We start from the raw sequence: 24,141 nt of genomic DNA on the forward strand, positions 1-24,141 counted from the left end.
CCCACATCGCATTAAACCTAATTAACCTATTAACCCCTTATACCGCCAAAACCTACAACGCAAATAACTAAATTACTAAGCCCCCTAACCTAACACCCCCTAAATTAACAAAAATTAACTAAACTAAAAAATACTAAAGTTACAACAACAAAAAAAGAAGCTAACATTACAGAAAATAAAAAACAAATTACCAGTTTACAAAATTAAACCTAATCCCTATGAAAATAAAAAGCCTCCCAAAATAAAAACACCACCTAATCTAAGAATAAACTGCCAGTAGCCCTTAAAAGGGCTTTCTGCAGGGCATTGCCCCAAGATAAACAGCTCTTTTACAGAAAAAAGTCTTAGTTCCCTTAACAGTAAACCCCCGCCACCCACCAAAACCCCCAAAATAAAAGAACCTAACACTAAAAACCTACACTACCCATTGCCCTGAAAAAGGCATTTGTTTGGGCATTGCCCTTAAAAGGGCATTTAGCTCTTTTGCTGCCCATCCCTAATCTAAATAAAACAAACCCCCCTAAAAAAAACCTAAGTCTAACCCCCAGGTTGCTACTCACCGTTCCTGAAGTCCGGCGGAGAGGGTCCTGTTCCAGGCGGTGAAGTCTTCATCCAAGCTGCGACCTCTTCTTTCTTCTTCCAGTAACATCCGGCACAGAGCAGGGCTGAAGACCGGCGACCCTGGAACTGAAGACCGACGACCGCGAAGCCATGGAGCATCCTCTTCGTACGATCGCCGCCGTACACTGAATAGTGAATTCAAGGTATGCGATTAAAGATGGCATCCCTTGAATTCCTATTGGCTGATTTGATTCCATCCAGGTGGATTCTTTCACCACCCTGCCATTTACGCTGCATCCAGGTGGATTCCGAAAATGGCAGAGTGGTTTCCGTCACCACAATAGACTGCCCTTCCGAAAATGGCAGGGAGGTTCGGTGGTTCCGTCACCACAATATATTGCCCTCTGGGCAGGCTTTCCCACTAGTTATAAAACTATAACTGAATAATACAGTAGGAATCCTGTGTAAAGTTATCCTTTAAAAGGAAATGTGTTTGCTTTCATTTGATCTAGTACTCCTTTTTCAGAATCTAAAGAAGTGACTCTCTTAAAGGGACAGTACATCACAGATACAGATATTGAAAATGTCAAAGTTAATAAATACTGTTGCTACTACACAAGATGTCATATTTAATAAACAGTAATTTATAAAAGCTAAAGTTATATGAGGATGTTTAAAAACCATGTTCCTCTGCATATACGAATTTGTATAATTTAACACTTGCCAGTATTGGAGGACAGTAATTCTGGGGCAAAAAAGAAATACAACCACCACCAAAAAATAATAAAACAAAAGTCAAACCTGAAATGACAGCAATTTTCCATGACCCGTGTTCTTCTCTTGCAATGCGCTCTGCTTCCTCCATTAACAGCATCCCAAAACCCTGTGCAGGGGAAGAGAGGTAAAATGAAAACTAGTGACGCTCTACAAACAAAATAAGTACAGATTATTATTTCTGTCTATGGAGACACCAACATAGCTGAGAGAGTTGTCCCTACCTGCCAATCAGCATTTTAATAAATCTGTATAGGATGAGCACAAGCATGAATTTCACCTATTCACCAATGAGCATTTTAATAAATCTGTATCAGATGAGCACAAGCATGAATTTCACCTATTCACTAGTGAGCAGTTTAATAAATCTGTATAGGATGAGCACAAGCATGAATTTCACCTATTCACCAATGAGCATTTTAATAAATCTGTATAGGATGAGCACAAGCATGAATTTCACCTATTCACCAATGAGCATTTTAAAAAATTTGTATCAGATGAGCACAAGCATAAATTTCACCTAGTCACTAATGAGCATTTTAATAAATCTGTATAGGATGAGCACAAGCATGACTTTCACCTATTCACTAGTGAGCATTTTAATAAATATGTATAGGGTTAGCACAAGCATGAATTTCACCTATTCACTAATGAGCACTTTAATAAATCTGAATAGGATGAGCACAAGCATGAATTTCACCTATTCACTAATGAGCACTTTAATAAATCTGTATAGGATGAGCACAAGCATGCATTTCACCTATTCACCAATGAGCATTTTAATAAACCTGTATAGGATGAGCACAAGCATGAATTTAACCTATTCACCAATGAGCATTTTAATAAATTTGTATCAGATGAGCACAAGCATAAATTTCACCTATTCACTAATGAGCATTTTAATAAATCTGTATAGGATGAGCACAAGCATGAATTTCACCTATTCACTAGTGAGCATTTTAATAAATATGTATAGGGTTAGCACAAGCATGAATTTCACCTATTCACTAATGAGCACTTTAATAAATCTGTATAGGATGAGCACAAGCATGAATTTCACCTATTCACTAATGAGCACTTTAATAAATCTATATAGGATGAGCACAAGCATGCATTTCACCTATTCACCAATGAGCATTTTAATAAACCTGTATAGGATGAGCACAAGCATGAATTTAACCTATTCACCAATGAGCATTTTAATAAATTTGTATCAGATGAGCACAAGCATAAATTTCACCTATTCACTAATGAGCATTTTAATAAATCTGTATAGGATGAGCACAAGCATGAATTTCAACTATTCACCAATGAGCATTTTAATAAATCTGTATAGGATGAGCACAAGCATGAATTTCACCTATTCACCAATGAGCATTTTAATAAATTTGTATCAGATGAGCACAAGCATAAATTTCACCTATTCACTAATGAGCATTTTAATAAATCTGTATAGGATGAGCACAAGCATGAATTTCACCTATTCACTAGTGAGCATTTTAATAAATATGTATAGGGTTAGCACAAGCATGAATTTCACCTATTCACTAATGAGCACTTTAATAAATCTGTATAGGATGAGCACAAGCATGAATTTCACCTATTCACTAATGAGCACTTTAATAAATCTGTATAGGATGAGCACAAGCATGCATTTCAACTATTCACCAATGAGCATTTTAATAAACCTGTATAGGATGAGCACAAGCATGAATTTAGCCTATTCACCAATGAGCATTTTAATAAATTTGTATCAGATGAGCACAAGCATAAATTTCACCTATTCACTAATGAGCATTTTAATAAATCTGTATAGGATGAGCACAAGCATGAATTTCACCTATTCACTAGTGAGCATTTTAATAAATCTGTATAGGATGAGCACAAACATGAATTTCACCTATTCACCAATGAGCATTTTAAAAAATTTGTACAGATGAGCACAAGCATAAATTTCACCTATTCACTAGTGAGCATTTTAATAAATATGTATAGGGTGAGCACAAGCATGAATTTCACCTATTCGCCAATGAGCATTTTAATAAATCTGTATAGGATGAGCACAAGCATACAATTCACCTATTCACCAATGAGCATTTTAATAAATCTGTATAGGATGAGCACAAGCATGAATTTCACCTATTCACTGATGAGCAGTTTAATAAATCTGTATAGGATGAGCACAAGCATGAATTTCACCTATTCACTAATGAGCACTTTAATAAATCTGTATAGAATAAGCACAAGCATGAATTTCACCTATTCACTAATGAGCACTTTAATAAATCTGTATAGGATGAGCACAAGCATGAATTTCACCTATTCACTAATGAGCATTTTAATAAATCTGTATAGGATGAGCACAAGCATGAATTTTACCTATTCACCAATGAGCACTTTAATAAATCTGTATAGGATGAGCACAAGCATGAATTTCACCTATTCACTAATGAGCACTTTAATAAATCTGTATAGGATGCGCACAAGTATGCATTTCACCTATTCCCTAATGAGCACTTTAATAAATCTGTATAGGATGAGCACAAGCATGCATTTCACCTATTCACTAATGAGCATTTTAATAAACCTGTATAGGATGAGCACAAGCATGAATTTTACCTATTCACCAATGAGCACTTTAATAAATCTGTATAGGATGAGCACAAGCATGAATTTCACCTATTCACTAATGAGCACTTTAATAAATCTGTATAGGATGCGCACAAGCATGCATTTCACCTATTCCCTAATGAGCACTTTAATAAATCTGTATAGGATGAGCACAAGCATGCATTTCACCTATTCACTAATGAGCATTTTAATAAACCTGTATAGGATGAGCACAAGCATGAATTTTACCTATTCACCAATGAGCACTTTAATAAATCTGTATAGGATGAGCGCAAGCATGAATTTCACCTATTCACTAATGAGCATTTTAATAAATCTGTATAGGATGAGCACAAGCATACAATTCACCTATTCACCAATGAGCATTTTAATAAATCTGTATAGGATGAGCACAAGCATACAATTCACCTATTCACCAATGAGCATTTTAATAAATCTGTATAGGATGAGCACAAGCATGCATTTCACCTATTCACTAATGAGCACTTTAATAAATCTGTATAGGATGAGCACAAGCATGAATTTCACCTATTCACCAATGAGCATTTTAATAAATCTGTATAGGATGAGCACAAGCATGAATTTCACCTATTCACCAATGAGCATTTTAATAAATCTGTATAGGATGAGCACAAGCATGAATTTTACCTATTCACCAATGAGCATTTTAATAAATTTGTATCAGATGAGCACAAGCATAAATTTCACCTATTCACTAATGAGCATTTTAATAAATCTGTATAGGATGAGCACAAGCATGAATTTCACCTATTCACTAGTGAGCATTTTAATAAATATGTATAGGGTTAGCACAAGCATGAATTTCACCTATTCACTAATGAGCACTTTAATAAATCTGTATAGGATGAGCACAAGCATGAATTTCACCTATTCACTAATGAGCACTTTAATAAATCTGTATAGGATGAGCACAAGCATGCATTTCACCTATTCACCAATGAGCATTTTAATAAACCTGTATAGGATGAGCACAAGCATGAATTTAGCCTATTCACCAATGAGCATTTTAATAAATTTGTATCAGATGAGCACAAGCATAAATTTCACCTATTCACTAATGAGCATTTTAATAAATCTGTATAGGATGAGCACAAGCATGAATTTCAACTATTCACCAATGAGCATTTTAATAAATCTGTATAGGATGAGCACAAGCATGAATTTCACCTATTCACCAATGAGCATTTTAAAAAATTTGTACAGATGAGCACAAGCATAAATTTCACCTATTCACTAGTGAGCATTTTAATAAATATGTATAGGGTGAGCACAAGCATGAATTTCACCTATTCGCCAATGAGCATTTTAATAAATCTGTATAGGATGAGCACAAGCATGAATTTCACCTATTCACCAATGAGCATTTTAAAAAATTTGTACAGATGAGCACAAGCATAAATTTCACCTATTCACTAGTGAGCATTTTAATAAATATGTATAGGGTGAGCACAAGCATGAATTTCACCTATTCGCCAATGAGCATTTTAATAAATCTGTATAGGATGAGCACAAGCATGAATTTCACCTATTCACCAATGAGCATTTTAAAAAATTTGTACAGATGAGCACAAGCATAAATTTCACCTATTCACTAGTGAGCATTTTAATAAATATGTATAGGGTGAGCACAAGCATGAATTTCACCTATTCGCCAATGAGCATTTTAATAAAACATAATTTATGTAAGAACTTACCTGATAAATTCATTTCTTTCATATTAACAAGAGTCCATGAGCTAGTGACGTATGGGATATACATTCCTACCAGGAGGGGCAAAGTTTCCCAAACCTTAAAATGCCTATAAATACACCCCTCACCACACCCACAAATCAGTTTAACGAATAGCCAAGAAGTGGGGTGATAAGAAACAAAGTGCGAAGCATATAAAATAAGGAATTGGAATAATTGTGCTTTATACAAAAAAAAATCATAACCACCACAAAAAAGGGTGGGCCTCATGGACTCTTGTTAATATGAAAGAAATGAATTTATCAGGTAAGTTCTTACATAAATTATGTTTTCTTTCATGTAATTAACAAGAGTCCATGAGCTAGTGACGTATGGGATAATGACTACCCAAGATGTGGATCTTTCCACACAAGAGTCACTAGAGAGGGAGGGATAAAATAAAGACAGCCAATTCCTGCTGAAAATAATCCACACCCAAAATAAAGTTTAACGAAAAACATAAGCAGAAGATTCAAACTGAAACCGCTGCCTGAAGAACTTTTCTACCAAAAACTGCTTCAGAAGAAGAAAATACATCAAAATGGTAGAATTTAGTAAAAGTATGCAAAGAGGACCAAGTTGCTGCTTTGCAGATCTGGTCAACCGAAGCTTCATTCCTAAACGCCCAGGAAGTAGATACTGACCTAGTAGAATGAGCTGTAATTCTCTGAGGCGGAATTTTACCCGACTCAACATAGGCAAGATGAATTAAAGATTTCAACCAAGATGCCAAAGAAATGGCAGAAGCTTTCTGGCCTTTCCTAGAACCGGAAAAGATAACAAATAGACTAGAAGTCTTACGGAAAGATTTCGTAGCTTCAACATAATATTTCAAAGCTCTAACAACATCCAAAGAATGCAACGATTTCTCCTTAGAATTCTTAGGATTAGGACATAATGAAGGAACCACAATTTCTCTACTAATGTTGTTGGAATTCACAACTTTAGGTAAAAATTCAAAAGAAGTTCGCAACACCGCCTTATCCTGATGAAAAATCAGAAAAGGAGACTCACAAGAAAGAGCAGATAATTCAGAAACTCTTCTAGCAGAAGAGATGGCCAAAAGGAACAAAACTTTCCAAGAAAGTAATTTAATGTCCAATGAATGCATAGGTTCAAACGGAGGAGCTTGAAGAGCTCCCAGAACCAAATTCAAACTCCAAGGAGGAGAAATTGACTTAATGACAGGTTTTATACGAACCAAAGCTTGTACAAAACAATGAATATCAGGAAGAATAGCAATCTTTCTGTGAAAAAGAACAGAAAGAGCGGAGATTTGTCCTTTCAAAGAACTTGCGGACAAACCCTTATCTAAACCATCCTGAAGAAACTGTAAAATTCTCGGTATTCTAAAAGAATGCCAAGAAAAATGATGAGAAAGACACCAAGAAATATAAGTCTTCCAGACTCTATAATATATCTCTCGAGATACAGATTTACGAGCCTGTAACATAGTATTAATCACGGAGTCAGAGAAACCTCTTTGACCAAGAATCAAGCGTTCAATCTCCATACCTTTAAATTTAAGGATTTCAGATCCGGATGGAAAAAAGGACCTTGCGACAGAAGGTCTGGTCTTAACGGAAGAGTCCATGGTTGGCAAGATGCCATCCGGACAAGATCCGCATACCAAAACCTGTGAGGCCATGCCGGAGCTATTAGCAGAACAAACGAGCATTCCCTCAGAATCTTGGAGATTACTCTTGGAAGAAGAACTAGAGGCGGAAAGATATAGGCAGGATGATACTTCCAAGGAAGTGATAATGCATCCACTGCCTCCGCCTGAGGATCCCGGGATCTGGACAGATACCTGGGAAGTTTCTTGTTTAGATGAGAGGCCATCAGATCTATCTCTGGGAGCCCCCACATTTGAACAATCTGAAGAAATACCTCTGGGTGAAGAGACCATTCGCCCGGATGCAACGTTTGGCGACTGAGATAATCCGCTTCCCAATTGTCTACACCTGGGATATGAACCGCAGAGATTAGACAGGAGCTGGATTCCGCCCAAACCAAAATTCGAGATACTTCTTTCATAGCCAGAGGACTGTGAGTCCCTCCTTGATGATTGATGTATGCCACAGTTGTGACATTGTCTGTCTGAAAAAAAATGAACGATTCTCTCTTCAGAAGAGGCCAAAACTGAAGAGCTCTGAAAATTGCACGGAGTTCCAAAATATTGATCGGTAATCTCACCTCCTGAGATTCCCAAACTCCTTGTGCCGTCAGAGATCCCCACACAGCTCCCCAACCTGTGAGACTTGCATCTGTTGAAATTACAGTCCAGGTCGGAAGAACAAAAGAAGCCCCCTGAATTAAACGATGGTGATCTGTCCACCACGTTAGAGAGTGTCGAACAATCGGTTTTAAAGATATTAATTGATATATCTTCGTGTAATCCCTGCACCATTGGTTCAGCATACAGAGCTGAAGAGGTCGCATGTGAAAACGAGCAAAGGGGATCGCGTCCGATGCAGCAGTCATAAGACCTAGAATTTCCATGCATAAGGCTACCGAAGGGAATGATTGAGACTGAAGGTTTCGACAAGCTGTAATCAATTTTAGACGTCTCTTGTCTGTTAAAGACAGAGTCATGGACACTGAATCTATCTGGAAACCCAGAAAGGTTACCCTTGTTTGAGGAATCAAAGAACTTTTTGGTAAATTGATCCTCCAACCATGATCTTGAAGAAACAACACAAGTCGATTCGTATGAGACTCTGCTAAATGTAAAGACTGAGCAAGTACCAAGATATCGTCCAAATAAGGAAATACCACAATACCCTGTTCTCTGATTACAGACAGAAGGGCACCGAGAATCTTTGTGAAAATTCTTGGAGCTGTAGCAAGGCCAAACGGTAGAGCCACAAATTGGTAATGCTTGTCTAGAAAAGAGAATCTCAGGAACTGATAATGATCTGGATGAATCGGAATATGCAGATATGCATCCTGTAAATCTATTGTGGACATATAATTCCCTTGCTGAACAAAAGGCAATATAGTCCTTACAGTTACCATCTTGAACGTTGGTATCCTTACATAACGATTCAATAATTTTAGATCCAGAACTGGTCTGAAGGAATTCTCCTTCTTTGGTACAATGAAGAGATTTGAATAAAACCCCATCCCCTGTTCCGGAACTGGAACTGGCATAATTACTCCAGCCAACTCTAGATCTGAAACACAATTCAGAAATGCTTGAGCTTTCACTGGATTTACTGGGACACGGGAAAGAAAAAATCTCTTTGCAGGAGGTCTCATCTTGAAACCAATTCTGTACCCTTCTGAAACAATGTTCTGAATCCAAAGATTGTGAACAGAATTGATCCAAATTTCTTTGAAAAAACGTAACCTGCCCCCTACCAGCTGAACTGGAATGAGGGCCGTACCTTCATGTGAACTTAGAAGCAGGCTTTGCCTTTCTAGCAGGCTTGGATTTATTCCAGACTGGAGATGGTTTCCAAACTGAAACTGCTCCTGAGGACGAAGGATCAGGCTTTTGTTCTTTGTTGAAACGAAAGGAACGAAAACGATTGTTAGCCCTGTTTTTACCTTTAGATTTTTTATCCTGTGGTAAAAAAGTTCCTTTCCCACCAGTAACAGTTGAAATAATAGAATCCAACTGAGAACCAAATAATTTGTTTCCCTGGAAAGAAATGGAAAGTAGAGTTGATTTAGAAGCCATATCAGCATTCCAAGTCTTAAGCCATAAAGCTCTTCTGGCTAAGATAGCCAGAGACATAAACCTAACATCAACTCTAATAATATCAAAAATGGCATCACAGATAAAATTATTAGCATGCTGGAGAAGAATAATAATATCATGAGAATCACGATTTGTTACTTGTTGCGCTAGAGTTTCCAACCAAAAAGTTGAAGCTGCAGCAACATCAGCCAATGATATAGCAGGTCTAAGAAGATTACCTGAACACAGATAAGCTTTTCTTAGAAAAGATTCAATTTTTCTATCTAAAGGATCCTTAAACGAGGTACCATCTGACGTAGGAATGGTAGTACGTTTAGCAAGGGTAGAAATAGCCCCATCAACTTTAGGGATTTTGTCCCAAAATTCTAACCTGTCAGGCGGAACAGGATATAATTGCTTAAAACGTTTAGAAGGAGTAAATGAATTACCCAATTTATCCCATTCTTTGGAAATTACTGCAGAAATAGCATTAGGAACAGGAAAAACTTCTGGAATAACCGCAGGAGCTTTAAAAACCTTATCCAAACGTATAGAATTAGTATCAAGAGGACTAGAATCCTCTATTTCTAAAGCAATTAGTACTTCTTTAAGTAAAGAGCGAATAAATTCCATCTTAAATAAATATGAAGATTTATCAGCATCAATCTCTGAGATAGAATCCTCTGAACCAGAAGAGTCCAAAGAATCAGAATGATGGTGTTCATTTAAAAATTCATCTGTAGAGAGAGAAGATTTAAAAGACTTTTTACGTTTACTAGAAGGAGAAATAACAGACAAAGCCTTCTTTATGGATTCAGAAACAAAATCTCTTATGTTATCAGGAACATTCTGCACCTTAGATGTTGAGGGAACTGCAACAGGCAACGGTACATTACTAAAGGAAATATTATCTGCTTTAACAAGTTTGTCATGACAATTATTACAAACAACAGCTGGAGGAATAGCTACCAAAAGTTTACAGCAGATACACTTAGCTTTGGTAGATCCAGCAGGCAGTGATTTTCCTGTAGTATCTTCTGGCTCAGATGCAACGTGAGACATCTTGCAATATGTAAGAGAAAAAACAACATATAAAGCAAAATAGATCAAATTCCTTATAAGACAGTTTCAGGAATGGGAAAGAATGCCAAATATCAAGCTTCTAGCAACCAGAAGCAAATGAAAAATGAGACTGAAATAATGTGGAGACAAAAGCGACGCCCATATTTTTTAGCGCCAAATAAGACGCCCACATTATTTGGCGCCTAAATGCTTTTGGCGCCAAAAATGACGCCACATCCGGAACGCCGACATTTTTGGCGCAAAATAACGTCAAAAAATGACGCAACTTCCGGCGACACGTATGACGCCGGAAACGGAAAAGAATTTTTGCGCCAAAAAAGTCCGCGCCAAGAATGACGCAATAAAATGAAGCATTTTCAGCCCCCGCGAGCCTAACAGCCCACAGGGAAAAAAGTCAAATTTTTGAGGTAAGAAAAATATGATAATTCAATGCATAATCCCAAATATGAAACTGACTGTCTGAAAATAAGGAAAGTTGAACATTCTGAGTCAAGGCAAATAAATGTTTGAATACATATATTTAGAACTTTATAAATAAAGTGCCCAACCATAGCTTAGAGTGTCACAGAAATAAGACTTACTTACCCCAGGACACTCATCTACATGTTTGTAGAAAGCCAAACCAGTACTGAAACGAGAATCAGTAGAGGTAATGGTAAATATAAGAGTATATCGTCGATCTGAAAAGGGAGGTAAGAGATGAATCTCTACGACCGATAACAGAGAACCTTATGAAATAGACCCCGTAGAAGGAGATCACTGCATTCAATAGGCAATACTCTCTTCACATCCCTCTGACATTCACTGCACGCTGAGAGGAAAACCGGGCTCCAACTTGCTGCGGAGCGCATATCAACGTAGAATCTAGCACAAACTTACTTCACCACCTCCCTTGGAGGCAAAGTTTGTAAAACTGATTTGTGGGTGTGGTGAGGGGTGTATTTATAGGCATTTTAAGGTTTGGGAAACTTTGCCCCTCCTGGTAGGAATGTATATCCCATACGTCACTAGCTCATGGACTCTTGTTAATTACATGAAAGAAATCTGTATAGGATGAGCACAAGCATACAATTCACCTATTCACCAATGAGCATTTTAATAAATCTGTATAGGATGAGTACAAGCATGAATTTCACCTATTCACTGATGAGCAGTTTAATAAATCTGTATAGGATGAGCACAAGCATGAATTTCACCTATTCACTAATGAGCACTTTAATAAATCTGTATAGAATAAGCACAAGCATGAATTTCACCTATTCACTAATGAGCACTTTAATAAATCTGTATAGGATGAGCACAAGCATGAATTTCACCTATTCACTAATGAGCATTTTAATAAATCTGTATAGGATGAGCACAAGCATGAATTTTACCTATTCACCAATGAGCACTTTAATAAATCTGTATAGGATGAGCACAAGCATGAATTTCACCTATTCACTAATGAGCACTTTAATAAATCTGTATAGGATGCGCACAAGTATGCATTTCACCTATTCCCTAATGAGCACTTTAATAAATCTGTATAGGATGAGCACAAGCATGCATTTCACCTATTCACTAATGAGCATTTTAATAAACCTGTATAGGATGAGCACAAGCATGAATTTTACCTATTCACCAATGAGCACTTTAATAAATCTGTATAGGATGAGCACAAGCATGAATTTCACCTATTCACTAATGAGCACTTTAATAAATCTGTATAGGATGCGCACAAGCATGCATTTCACCTATTCCCTAATGAGCACTTTAATAAATCTGTATAGGATGAGCACAAGCATGCATTTCACCTATTCACCAATGAGCATTTTAATAAATCTGTATAGGATGAGCACAAGCATGAATTTCACCTATTCACTAATGAGCACTTTAACAAATCTGTATAGGATGAGCACAAGCATGAATTTCACCTATTCACCAATGAGCATTTTAATAAATCTGTATAGGATGAGCACAAGCATGAATTTCACCTATTCACTAATGAGCACTTTAATAAATCTGTATAGGATGAGCACAAGCATGCATTTTACACTTATTTCCGCTCATTCACATTCATAGCAGAAAAATCTGCATGCGATTAAAGAGACTGCCGACTAGAAAACTCAGGTTGTTACTGAAGGACACGTGGCAGAAGAGGGGTTGTGATGATTGTGCTCACCTGCTGACAATATATGGGGAGTTTTCATACAGAAGGGATTGAGATCAAGTGGCACTGGCTTATATTCTTATTAACTACTTAACTTTGTTATATTGTTTATTTGTCTACAGTTGTTAAAGGGACATAAGACTTTGTAGCATAAAATATACAGTAAATATATATTATTTTGCACTCAGAATGGTGTTATTGTCAGGCTCAACTGGGGTATATGTGGTTGTTTGGTAGTAAGTTCCAGAAGATTTATGACTATTTCTGCAGGCATCAGTTTATGTACATCAAAGCAAGGACCTAGGAGAAAAAAAGATTATCCCCAAACATGATTAAGCACAAGACACATTATAGGAATTGCTCCAAGACAGTCTTTTCTTTGTGTGATGGCAAGAAATATGATTCATCCTTAAGAATAGACATTGCTTTCTCTCACAGTCATATTCCGTACCCATTAGAAGGCCATGCAGTGGTGAAAAAGAGAAGAGCAAACTACTATATTAGTGTCATTGTCTACAATGCCCGGTGACAACTTGACACTAAAATGTCAGCTCTATCAGTAAGCCACGTAAAAGAGATTGGACAATGGAAACAGATGTAGAAGGTATTACATTGTAACTCTGTATAGCAGCAATAAGGATGAATACAGCATTAGTACTCTATAGAAGCTGAGCGGTTAAATGGAGACTTGCTAGCTAACCATGGTATAATTTAAAATTCTAACCTGGTTAAATATTGTGGACCATTGCATTCATATACTGTAAACAGATGTTTAGCTGGAATTTATTTATGGAGCAGGCTACAGCACATAAAAGGACGGTCAAGAGTTTAGCCCAATGACCTGTTCCTAACAATAGCCTCTTACTGCTGCCGTCTACTTATTTTTTAGACTACACCTGAGAGGGTGCCCATAAATTATACATATAAAATGTGAATATAGATCACAGTTTGCACTTGATGTGCATCCTATAACCTGAACATCACTCTCAAAGTCTGAATCCAGTCTGCTCTTCCAACTAATCTCTTTGTTGTATTTATTTGTAATTATGGTTTAACATTACCTTAGCAGCCAGTCTGCCTTTGTCTGTGGTGGTGCTACCAGTGCTGAACAAATTATTATTATTGGTTATTTATAACACAAACATTTTACACAGTGCTTTACAAAGGATCATTCTACAATATGCTACAATACTTATAATGACAGATTATACACAAGTATTTTACATACATTAACTAGTAATGTTAAAGGAACATGGAAGTCAAATTCAAACTCATGATTCAGATGCAGTATGTACTTTTAAAACACTATTAAATTCACTTCTGTTATAAAATTTACTTTGTTAACTTGATATCCTTTGTTGAAAAACGTGTACATATCATCACCTGCAAGCTTTAATGCATCTAAACTTGCTTAACACAAAGAGCAGCATAGGAGACCCTATCTCCAGCACTAAGGTACCCCAACGGTGGACCTGCAATGGTGATGCTTGTGCATCTGAGGCCTCTATCTAACCCTCCTCTCAGTGGATCTGGATACAAAAGCCGATGAGTGCTGTATAACAGGGGATGCTACATTACCTATATGAATATAACAGATGAGCAGCATTATGGACTTAAACCATAACTAAATTAGGTTCCTACACTTTCCATCTCTTGTGGTGAGCCAGTTTCTCTAGTTTGGGAGTAGTCATGATCTCAATTACTCTTTGGGAAAAGGAGGTTCTCGGACTGCTGTAAAGGCACTTTAAAGGACTGGAGAAGCAACTGTTAAAGTTTATTGGGATACCGTACTGTCCAACTACTGCTCAGGAGACAGTTGACCCATTAGGGAATCTCAATGGCGTGGAATATCCCACTGAGGTGAGCAGTAAGGTGCAGTGGGAATCTACGCCAGCTGCGCTCCCCACCACTCATCTACAAAACTTAACCCAATACACTGGATGAGTGTGCACGTAGCATTTTCTACATATGTGTCTGTCATTCCTAATACCCTTTTAAAAGCCAATTGGTGTTGCACCCGCAATATGTGTGGAGGTAGAAAACATTCAAACCGATCTGTAGTGCCCAGTAGTTGGCACGTTTTCTATATAAGCATGGCATTCCATGACAGAGTCCAATATGTTATGAGTTAAGGATGAATGTCAAACACTCATCACAGCATATCCCAGCCTTCCAACAGCGCAATCAGTTCAACAGGAGAAGCTCCTGCATAAGAAAGCATAAATGGTCCCTCTGGTCCTACAGCTGTCATTGTAGAATAACCTTTATATATGTTTCAGCAGCAGTCAGGGCTTTGTACATTTTTGAGATTGCCTCTTCAGCTGGCAAGTTGAAGGGGGTTAAAGGGTCATAAAACCAAACATTTGACTTTCATGAGATAGAGAATACACTTTTAAACATTTTACCAATGAACTCCTATTATCTAATTTGCTTCATTCTCTTAGTGTCCTTTGTTAAAGAAACAGAAATGCACATGGGTGAGCCAATAACATGAGGCATATATCTGCCGCAACCAATCAGCAGCTCTAGAGCCTACCCTAGGTATGTTTTTCAATGAAGGATACCAAGAGAATGAAACTAATTAGATAATATAATAATAGTAACTTAGACCTGAAGAGATGAACTGAAGCTACTGCTATACAACTGTCCATAGACTAAGCTGGGTTACTAAGGTAGGTGCGTTGCACTGTACTGTGAGATTACAATAGTTTGTTGTTTATCCCCAATTTATGATGCCCTATGGTCTGATTACTATAAGAATATTCTATTTTATTTTTGCTACGATACAAATAGCTATAATTTTATCTTGTTTCATTAAGTTTATATGACAAGCACTAACTTTAGAGACCTCTTTCAAGCAAAAGCGCCCTCTTTAACCCCTTCAGGACCGGGCATTTTAGACTAAAACTTCCCCAAAAGACCAGAGCATTTTTGCCATCACTACATTTAAACAGAAAGAGACATTTTTATATTTACCTATTGAAACTATATATTTTTTTTAGTAGACAATCTAAAGTATTGATCTAGGCCAATTTTGGTATATTTCATGCCACCGTTTCACTGCCAAATGCGATCAAAAAAAAAAAAAAAAAATTCACTTTTTACAATTTTAGGTTTCTCATTGAAATTATTTACAAACAGCTTGTGCAATCATGGCACAAATGGTTGTAAATGCTTCTCTGGGATCGCCTTTGTTCAGAAATAGCAGACATATATGGCTTTGGCATTGCTTTTCTGTAATTAGAAGGCCGCTAAATGCCGCTGCGCACCACACTTGTATTATGTCCAGCAGTGAAGGGGTTAATTATGTAGTTTGTAGGGTTAATTTTAGCTTTACTGTAGAGATGAGCCTCCCACCTGACACATCCCACCCCCTGATCCCTCCCAAACAGATCTCTTCCCTCCCCCACCCCCCAAAAGGTCACCCCATCTTAAGTACTGGCAAAAAGTCTGCCTGTTTAAAAATAAATGTATTTTTATATATATATATATATATTATTTTTTTTCTGCAGAGTAGTATCCCCCCTTACCTCCCAACCTCCCTGATCCCCCAAAAAAGCTCTCTAACCCCCCCCCTACCTATTTGCTGCCATCTTAGGTACTGGCAGCTGTCTGCCAGTACCCAGTTTGCTGCAAATTAGGCAAAATATTTTTTTTTTTTTTAAATACCCATTTTTTCTGTAGTTTAGCTGCCCCCCTCAATACCCTACCCCCCTTCCCCTCCCAGATCCCTTTCCATCAACAAATCCCACTAATTGCCCCTCCTCCCATCTTCCCCCTCAATGACGCAGATGGTTTTTTTCCCCTGTAGCGTGGCGTAGCGGTCCCACTCACTCCCGCCTCCTACAGCGATGGGCCGTCCAACTGCCTCCCTCCTTCTCCCCCCCAACCAACCAACGATCGTCTCCACCGCTGTCTGATGCAGACATCGGTAACTCTGCAAATCTATTTCTGCAGTGCCCCACTCGTGGTACATGCAGAAATAGCGCTGGCCCTTAAGGGCATAACAACCAACATCGTACAGGGTATGGCACTGGTCGTTAAGGGGTTAATGATTATTACTGCCAGGGCTCTATAAGTTTTTATATTACAAGCACCATTGACTGAATATTAGCACCATACATACTGGCCCCTGGTATGGCTATGTATATACATAGATATTAAGTACTCCAGAACACTTGATTGTTATGTTCTTTACTAAATACATTTTTATCATGAAGTCTTATCTAATAAAGTAGACGACAGGTCCAAATGAAACCCTTTAAACTGTAGGCATTTAGGGGATTTTGCTGTTTCTAAACACAAGCCGTGGCACAAAGCAGCTGCACGCTGCAACGCGAGTGCAAAATCTTCCTTTGTATCTCCTCCCAGCTCAGAGTGCCTGTACTGCAACGAGTCAGTTTGCTCAAATAGTTCCAGGCACAAAGAGAAAGTATGACACTGCTAGGTGTTGAGAGGTTAAAAACACCATTTACTGAGACATATTCAAAAGCAGACACGGATGGCGCCCAACAACGGATCTCACTGGCGCGTTTCACACACATCATAGACTGTGCCTCCTTGGTTACAGCTTCATTTTATAAGCACAAGAAGGGAGTTAACCCTTTGAACACTGTTAAAACATCATAATATAAAGACAAAAAAAAGCATTCATTTGGACTTAGGCATGATTCCCTATGAAGTCAGATTGATGATTAGTTATACATCTCTCATAACATATGTGGTCATTAATCAAATCAAATTGTAATTTTAAAAAAAAAATCTAATATCTGATATTTTTTTTTACTTCAAAGGATAATTCACATGCAGTGAACAGACAATTTGAGTATATATTTCTAATGAAATGCAAGGACAGGATACAAGGTTAATTCTCATCATGAATGATTTTCAACTTTCCACAACATAACTTATATCCCATTCTTTATTTGTTCCTTTGGATAATCTTGTTTCTAATTTTAGAATCCAATATAAATTCCTTCCTCTCTAAGATCTTGTCTCTATTACCTCCTTGGTGGCACTGTTGCAATGTCTATCACTTGTATAGACATATCAGCTATATTAGAAGAATGAACATAGTTAAAATGCTGTGTTACTGCAGAGTCTTTGCTATAGAATTTTACATCTTGTACATGCTCAACGTATCTTGTCCTTACTTCACATGAAGATTTGTGTACATACTGACAATCACATAGGTTGCAGGACAATAGATGTTTCTACAGTTAACATAAAAATTCATAGAGAAAAAACATTTTGTTTACATTCGAAAAGAAATTGTTCCTAATTTAATTTTTGCACAGGTATTAAAACCTCTGCCAATACCCTTAAAATTGCCTTTTCTGCTACATTGGTGTATCCGGTCCACGGTTTCACCCTTACTTGTGGGATATTCTCAATCCCTACAGGAAGTGGCAAAGAGAGCACACAGCAAAGCTGTCCATATAGCTCCCCTCAGGCTCTGCCCCCCCAGTCATTCTCTTTGCTGCTCTAACTAGTAGCATCTCCCCGGGGGTGGTAAAGAGTATGTGGTGTTAGTTGTAGTTTTTTATTTCTTCAATCCATTCCTCAGCCCTCCATAGCTCAGTGCATGGAGGTAATAGGACTAATGGTTGCGGCAATGGACGTGGTTCCTTTTGCTCGAATTCATTTAAGACCATTGCAACTGTGCATGCTCAAACAGTGGAATGGGGATTATGCAGACTTGTCTCCCCAGATTCAAATGGACCAGAAAACCAGAGACTCACTCCTCTGGTGGCTGTCTCTAGATCACCTGTCTCAGGGAATGAGTTTCCGCAGACCGGAGTGGATCATCGTCACGACCGGCGCCAGTCTTTTGGGCTGGGGCGCGGTCTGGGAGTCCCTGAAGGCTCAGGGTCTATGGTCTCGGGAAGAATCTCTTCTCCCGATAAACATATTGGAATTGAGAGCGATATTCAATGCGCTCCAGGCATGGCCTCAACTAGCGGAGGCCAGATTCATCAGATTTCAGTCGGACAACATGACGACTGTAGCGTACATCAATCATCAGGGGGGAACGAAGAGTTTCCTGGCGATGAGAGAGGTATCCAAGATCATCAAATGGGCAGAGGATCGCTGCTGCCATCTATCAGCAATTCACATCCCAGGAGCGGACAACTGGGAAGCGGATTATCTGAGTCGTCAGACTTTCCATCCGGGGGAGTGGGAACTTCACCCGGAGGTTTTTGCCCAGTTGACTCAATTATGGGGCATTCCGGATCTGGATCAGATGGCGTCACGTCAGAACTCAAAAGTTCCATGTTACGGGTCCAGGTCCAGGGATCCCAAGGCGACACTGGTAGATGCCTTAGCAGCGCCTTGGTCGTTCAATCTAGCTTATGTCTTTCCACCGTTTCCTCTTCTCCCACGGCTAGTAGCCAGGATCAAACAGGAGAAGGCTTCGGTAATTCTGATAGCTCCTGCGTGGCCACGCAGAACTTGGTATGCAGACCTGGTGAATATGTCATCGGTTCCACCATGGAAGTTACCTTTGAGGCAGGACCTTCTAATTCAAGGTCCATTTGTTCATCCAAACCTAGTCTCTCTGCAACTGACTGCTTGGAGATTGAACGCTTGATTCTAGCTAAGAGTGGGTTTTCGGATTCAGTTATAGATACCCTGATTCAGGCTAGAAAGCCTGTCACTAGGAAAATTTACCATAAGATATGGCGGAAATATCTTTGTTGGTGCGAATCCAAGAGTTACTCATGGAGTAAGATTAGGATTCCAAGGATTGTAGCTTTTCTCCAAGAAGGATTGGAGAAAGGTTTGTCAGCTAGTTCCTTAAAAGGACAGATATCAGCTCTGTCTGTTTTGTTACACAAACGTCTGGCAGCAATGCCAGATGTTCAGGAGTTTGTGCAGGCTTTAGTCAGAATCAAGCCTGTCTACAGACCTGTGGCTCCTCCATGGAGTCTAAATCTAGTTCTTTCAGTTCTTCAGGGGGTTCCGTTTGAACCTCTACATTCCATAGATATTAAGTTACTATCTTGGAAAGTTTTGTTTTTGGTTGCTATCTCTTCCGCTAGAAGAGTTTCTGAATTGTCTGCTTTGCAGTGTAATTCACCCTATCTGGTGTTTCATACAGATAAGGTAGTGTTACGTACCAAACCTGGTTTTCTTCCAAAAGTGGTTTCCAATAAGAATATTAACCAGGAAATAGTTGTTCCTTCTCTGTGTCCTAACCCAGCTTCTAACAAGGAACGTCTGTTACACAATCTCGATGTGGTTCGTGCTTTGAAGTTTTACCTAAAAGCAACTAAAGATTTCAGCCAAACATCGTCCTTGTTTGTCGTCTATTCTGGTAAGAGGAGAGGTCAAAAGGCGACTGCGACCTCTCTGTCTTTCTGGCTGAAATGTATCATCCGGTTGGCTTATGAGACTGCTGGAAGGCAGCCTCCTGAACGAATTACAGCTCACTCTACTAGAGCTGTGGCTTCCACTTGGGCTTTCAAGAATGAGGCTTCTGTTGAACAGATCTGTAAGGCAGCGACTTGGTCTTCACTGCATACATTTGCCAAATTTTACAAATTCAATACTTTTGCTTCTTCGGAGGCTATTTTTGGGAGAAAGGTTTTGCAAGCAGTGGTGCCTTTCGTTTAGGTTACCTGACTTGTTCCCTCCCTTCATCCGTGTCCTAAAGCTTTGGTATTGGTTCCCACAAGGATGAAACCGTGGACCGGATACACCAATGTAGGAGAAAACAGAATTTATGTTTACCTGATAAATTTCTTTCTCCTACGGTGTATCCGGTCCACGGCCCACCCTGGCATTTTAGTCAGGTTTAAATTTATTTTTTATAAACTACAGTCATCACTGCACCCTATGGTTCTCCTTTTTCTCCTAACCGTCGGTCGAATGACTGGGGGGGCGGAGCCTGAGGGGAGCTATATGGACAGCTTTGCTGTGTGCTCTCTTTGCCACTTCCTGTAGGGATTGAGAATATCCCACAAGTAAGGATGAAACCGTGGACCGGATACACCGTAGGAGAAAGAAATTTATCAGGTAAACATAAATTCTGTTTTTTGAATAACCAATTGGATTATCTCCTGTTCTCTATCATAGTGACTAGACTTGCTTTTTTAAGGATTTGCCACGGTTATCTTATGTTTTTTTGTTTTTTTAGCATTCTTTTGATTATGTGAAGGTTTAATGATTTAACAAATACCACCTATAATCCAGTAGTTACCCAACTGAGCTTATGATCTGCTGTCAGTGGCCAAGGCAGTGGGACAAGTTGGGTACTATTCCATTGTAGGTTTTTTGACTACCAATTTATAAGAACATAGTGTCATAAATAATACACCTTTTAGCTTTCTCAATAATCTCCCCTAATGTATTAACCAGAAGTACCGCAATCAAGTCTATTTTTGTCATTTTACTTAAATGACTCCAGTTGGTCAGTTGTATTGCTATTCTACCTTCTCTTGTGTTTAATAATCAGATATTACTTTTTACAGCTTTATAAGTGGATAGTATACTGCTTCAAATATCATATATAATCAAATATAATAAAAACATAATTGTTCAAGCCTTCCCTTGAGCCCTGTGAGGAATAATGACTTCCTTACAGTATGTCACGCTGCCCGGCCGCCCGCCTCTCTTCATGATGCTGGTCCAGTTTCCTCCTGTGGAGCGAATCCTGCAGCTATGTAAGTACCTCACTTACATTCACCTGTGCCCAAGTATAGGTGTTGATTTGTGTGCTCCTGGGTGCTGTGTTGCTGGATTGCCATACTGTTATTGAACTCTGCTTGTCTGACCACTCTGCTTCCTTAACCCCTGAACTGCTGGATTGCCATACTGTTATTGAACTCTGCTTGTCTGACCACTCTGCTTCCTTAACCCCTGAACTGCTGGATTGCCATACTGTTATTGAACTCTGCTTGTCTGACCACTCTGCTTCCTTAACCCCTGAACTGCTGGATTGCCATACTGTTATTGAACTCTGCTTGTCTGACCACTCTGCTTCCTTAACCCCTGAACTGCTGGTTTGCCATACTGTTATTAAACTTTGCTTGTCTGACCATTCTATTGTTTTACGCCTGAACTGCTACACTGCTGAATTGCTTTGTGTTGCCGGACTCAGCCTGTCTTGACCACTCTGCCGCATTCTTATTGCCCTGAAGGACTACCCTGTCTACCGTGAGTACTGCTTACCTCATTTCACTAACTTACATTTCCTATCATTCCACTTGACGCCGGGATAAGAAGACTACTGGCCGAGTTTGGTCTGATAGGGAAATATCCCACGATCATTGCACAGTTACTCTAGTTTGTTTCTTATTTGTTTCCTCTCAACTATACAATCTATATGGTGTGGGTATATTGATACATTTATATTTATATTTTATTACTATGGGTCTTAGAGTGGCCGTCTGTATTCTAGTCCCCTGTAATTTTCCATTTTCAGCAACATAATGTGGTGGTGGTCCAAGAAAGGCCACTATTTATCGTGGGGGAAACCCTGCCCATATTGTTTAACAATTGGTTGCAGGGGTTAATTCCAATTATAATCATTAGTATTGTCTATATAAATAAGAGGTTTATTTTGCTTGCTATAGTTTATAACCCATTAATTTCATTTGTTTGCTAATGTCTATGCAGAAAGACTGTAACATCTCTGTACAACCTAAATAAAAAAAAATATCATAAAAAAATGTAATCTAGCAGAACTGAGGAAGTACCCAGAAATTCTGCCCTGCTAAAGAAAAAAAAGACAAATGTATAGTTACAAATTTCTCACACAATAGTGACCTACTCAGTAATTTGTGGTGTATATTGTTAGATATTTGGTAGCCACATAAATATCTTCAATGCAAATTATATATTTCTCATATTGGATAAGTGGATAGCCTAAAATTTGCCTTTTTAAAACAGGTTTTAACCAAATCCAGGCAAGCGTTTCCAAACAGAGCTTTAGGAATGAGCAAAAAGATTGAAACTGGTTTGTTGACAAGCCCACAGCAGTATTTACAAGGGCTGTTCATTTCTGAAAGAATATATTGTGCAGTTACCTCTGAGTTTTAAGAAAGTACACAAAAAACAGATAAGGAATGAAGTCTAACACACCTGGGGGAATATCACTGTATTCTAAATCCTGGCCTGGAATAGAACACACAAAGCGACGGCTGCAATCATATAAGGACACATTCTAAATTGTACTTTATTAACAAGAGATTGATGTATCAGATTAAAGATGTATCAATTTAATACTAACTTTCTATGAACAACGTAAATGTATTAGGGAATGATACACGCAAAAGGTATTGAGAGTAGTTTAATTATTATTCAATATTATCATAAGGTCCCGGTAACGATACTTTAGTATTGGTAATATTTAAAAGGAAAACAAACAAGAGAAAACCTTATAATGGGTAAATAGTAATAATAACCTATGTCATAAGTATATTTATGTATGCAAGGGTATATATGTGCAACCATAGAGGTGAATATGTATGTGTGTGCGAGTGTGTATATTATAGATAGCATGACCAATCTATAATATGATCAAATGGGTAAAAATACTGAAAATCTTATATTTATTATACTTATAATTATTTAGATTAAAAATATATGTTATTTCAATCTCCTTTAATTATCAATGACTAAGAACCTGAAAAAGAAGTCACATAATGATAGGTGGAGATGCAATGACACTTAATGGACAGGTAAAGCACATACTTATTTAAACAAATGGTTAATGTATAGTGACCTATCAGAGATGGAACAGCCCTACGTACACAAACAAGGCTGGTCTTAAGGAAATGAAGAAATGTATAGTATAAAAAGGCTAGTGAACTGATAGTCAAGGGGGCCCCCAATTTATAAGATGCTGTACCATCAAATCAGGAGGGTCCTCACTCCATCTCAATTTCTGACCAATTACTAGAGCCTGCTTTATTCTGTCCAAGGTCCTCACTACTGGTTGGTAAAGTATAATTGCTTTTCCATATTTAATATTGGCTAAGGTAATTAATACTTCAGTATAGTCAGAGCAAATGAATGTTGATTTGGTTAAACCTTTGTAGTGTAAGTTTTTATTCTTAACTGCAGAAAGGATACAAACTACTTAAAGTAAAAGTAAATCCTAGCGTTTTACAAACGCTAGGATTGACTTTTGAAACAAATAAAGGGGACTTTCATTAATGAAATATAAGATACTTCATGCAGAAAGCTTCCTTATTTGTTTTATCCAATCGCAGTTTTTTAGCTGCTATAGCAGCCCACGGCTAAAAAATTTTTTTGCTAAGAGGTGACATTTTCACCTCTTAGCCAATAGCCGTGCTGTAAATCCGGCTTGGCACCCATGGGAGCCGGATTTACCACACGGCTATTGGCTAAGAGGTGAAAATGTCACCACTTAGCAAAACATTTTTTTTAGCCGTGTGCTGCTGTAGCAGCCAAGAACGGCGATTGATTGAAACAAAGGAGCTTTCTACATGAAGTATCTTATACTTCATGAATGAAAGTCCCCTTTATTTGTTTCCAT

The 24,141-nt window shown here is 38.2% G+C and overlaps 1 protein-coding gene across 1 annotated transcript in view; it reads right to left on the reverse strand.

Moving 5' to 3' along the window:
• ELP3 (elongator acetyltransferase complex subunit 3) overlaps positions 1-24,141 on the reverse strand; it is a 625,666-nt gene that overhangs the window by 125,131 nt on the left and 476,394 nt on the right. Inside the window, exon 14 of the mRNA XM_053709529.1 lies at positions 1,363-1,444. Coding sequence (XP_053565504.1) covers positions 1,363-1,444 — 82 coding nt within the window. The remainder of the gene's footprint in view (positions 1-1,362; positions 1,445-24,141) is intronic.

The sequence above is a fragment of the Bombina bombina genome, chromosome 4 (genome assembly GCF_027579735.1).
Source record: "Bombina bombina isolate aBomBom1 chromosome 4, aBomBom1.pri, whole genome shotgun sequence".
Lineage (NCBI taxonomy): Eukaryota > Metazoa > Chordata > Amphibia > Anura > Bombinatoridae > Bombina > Bombina bombina.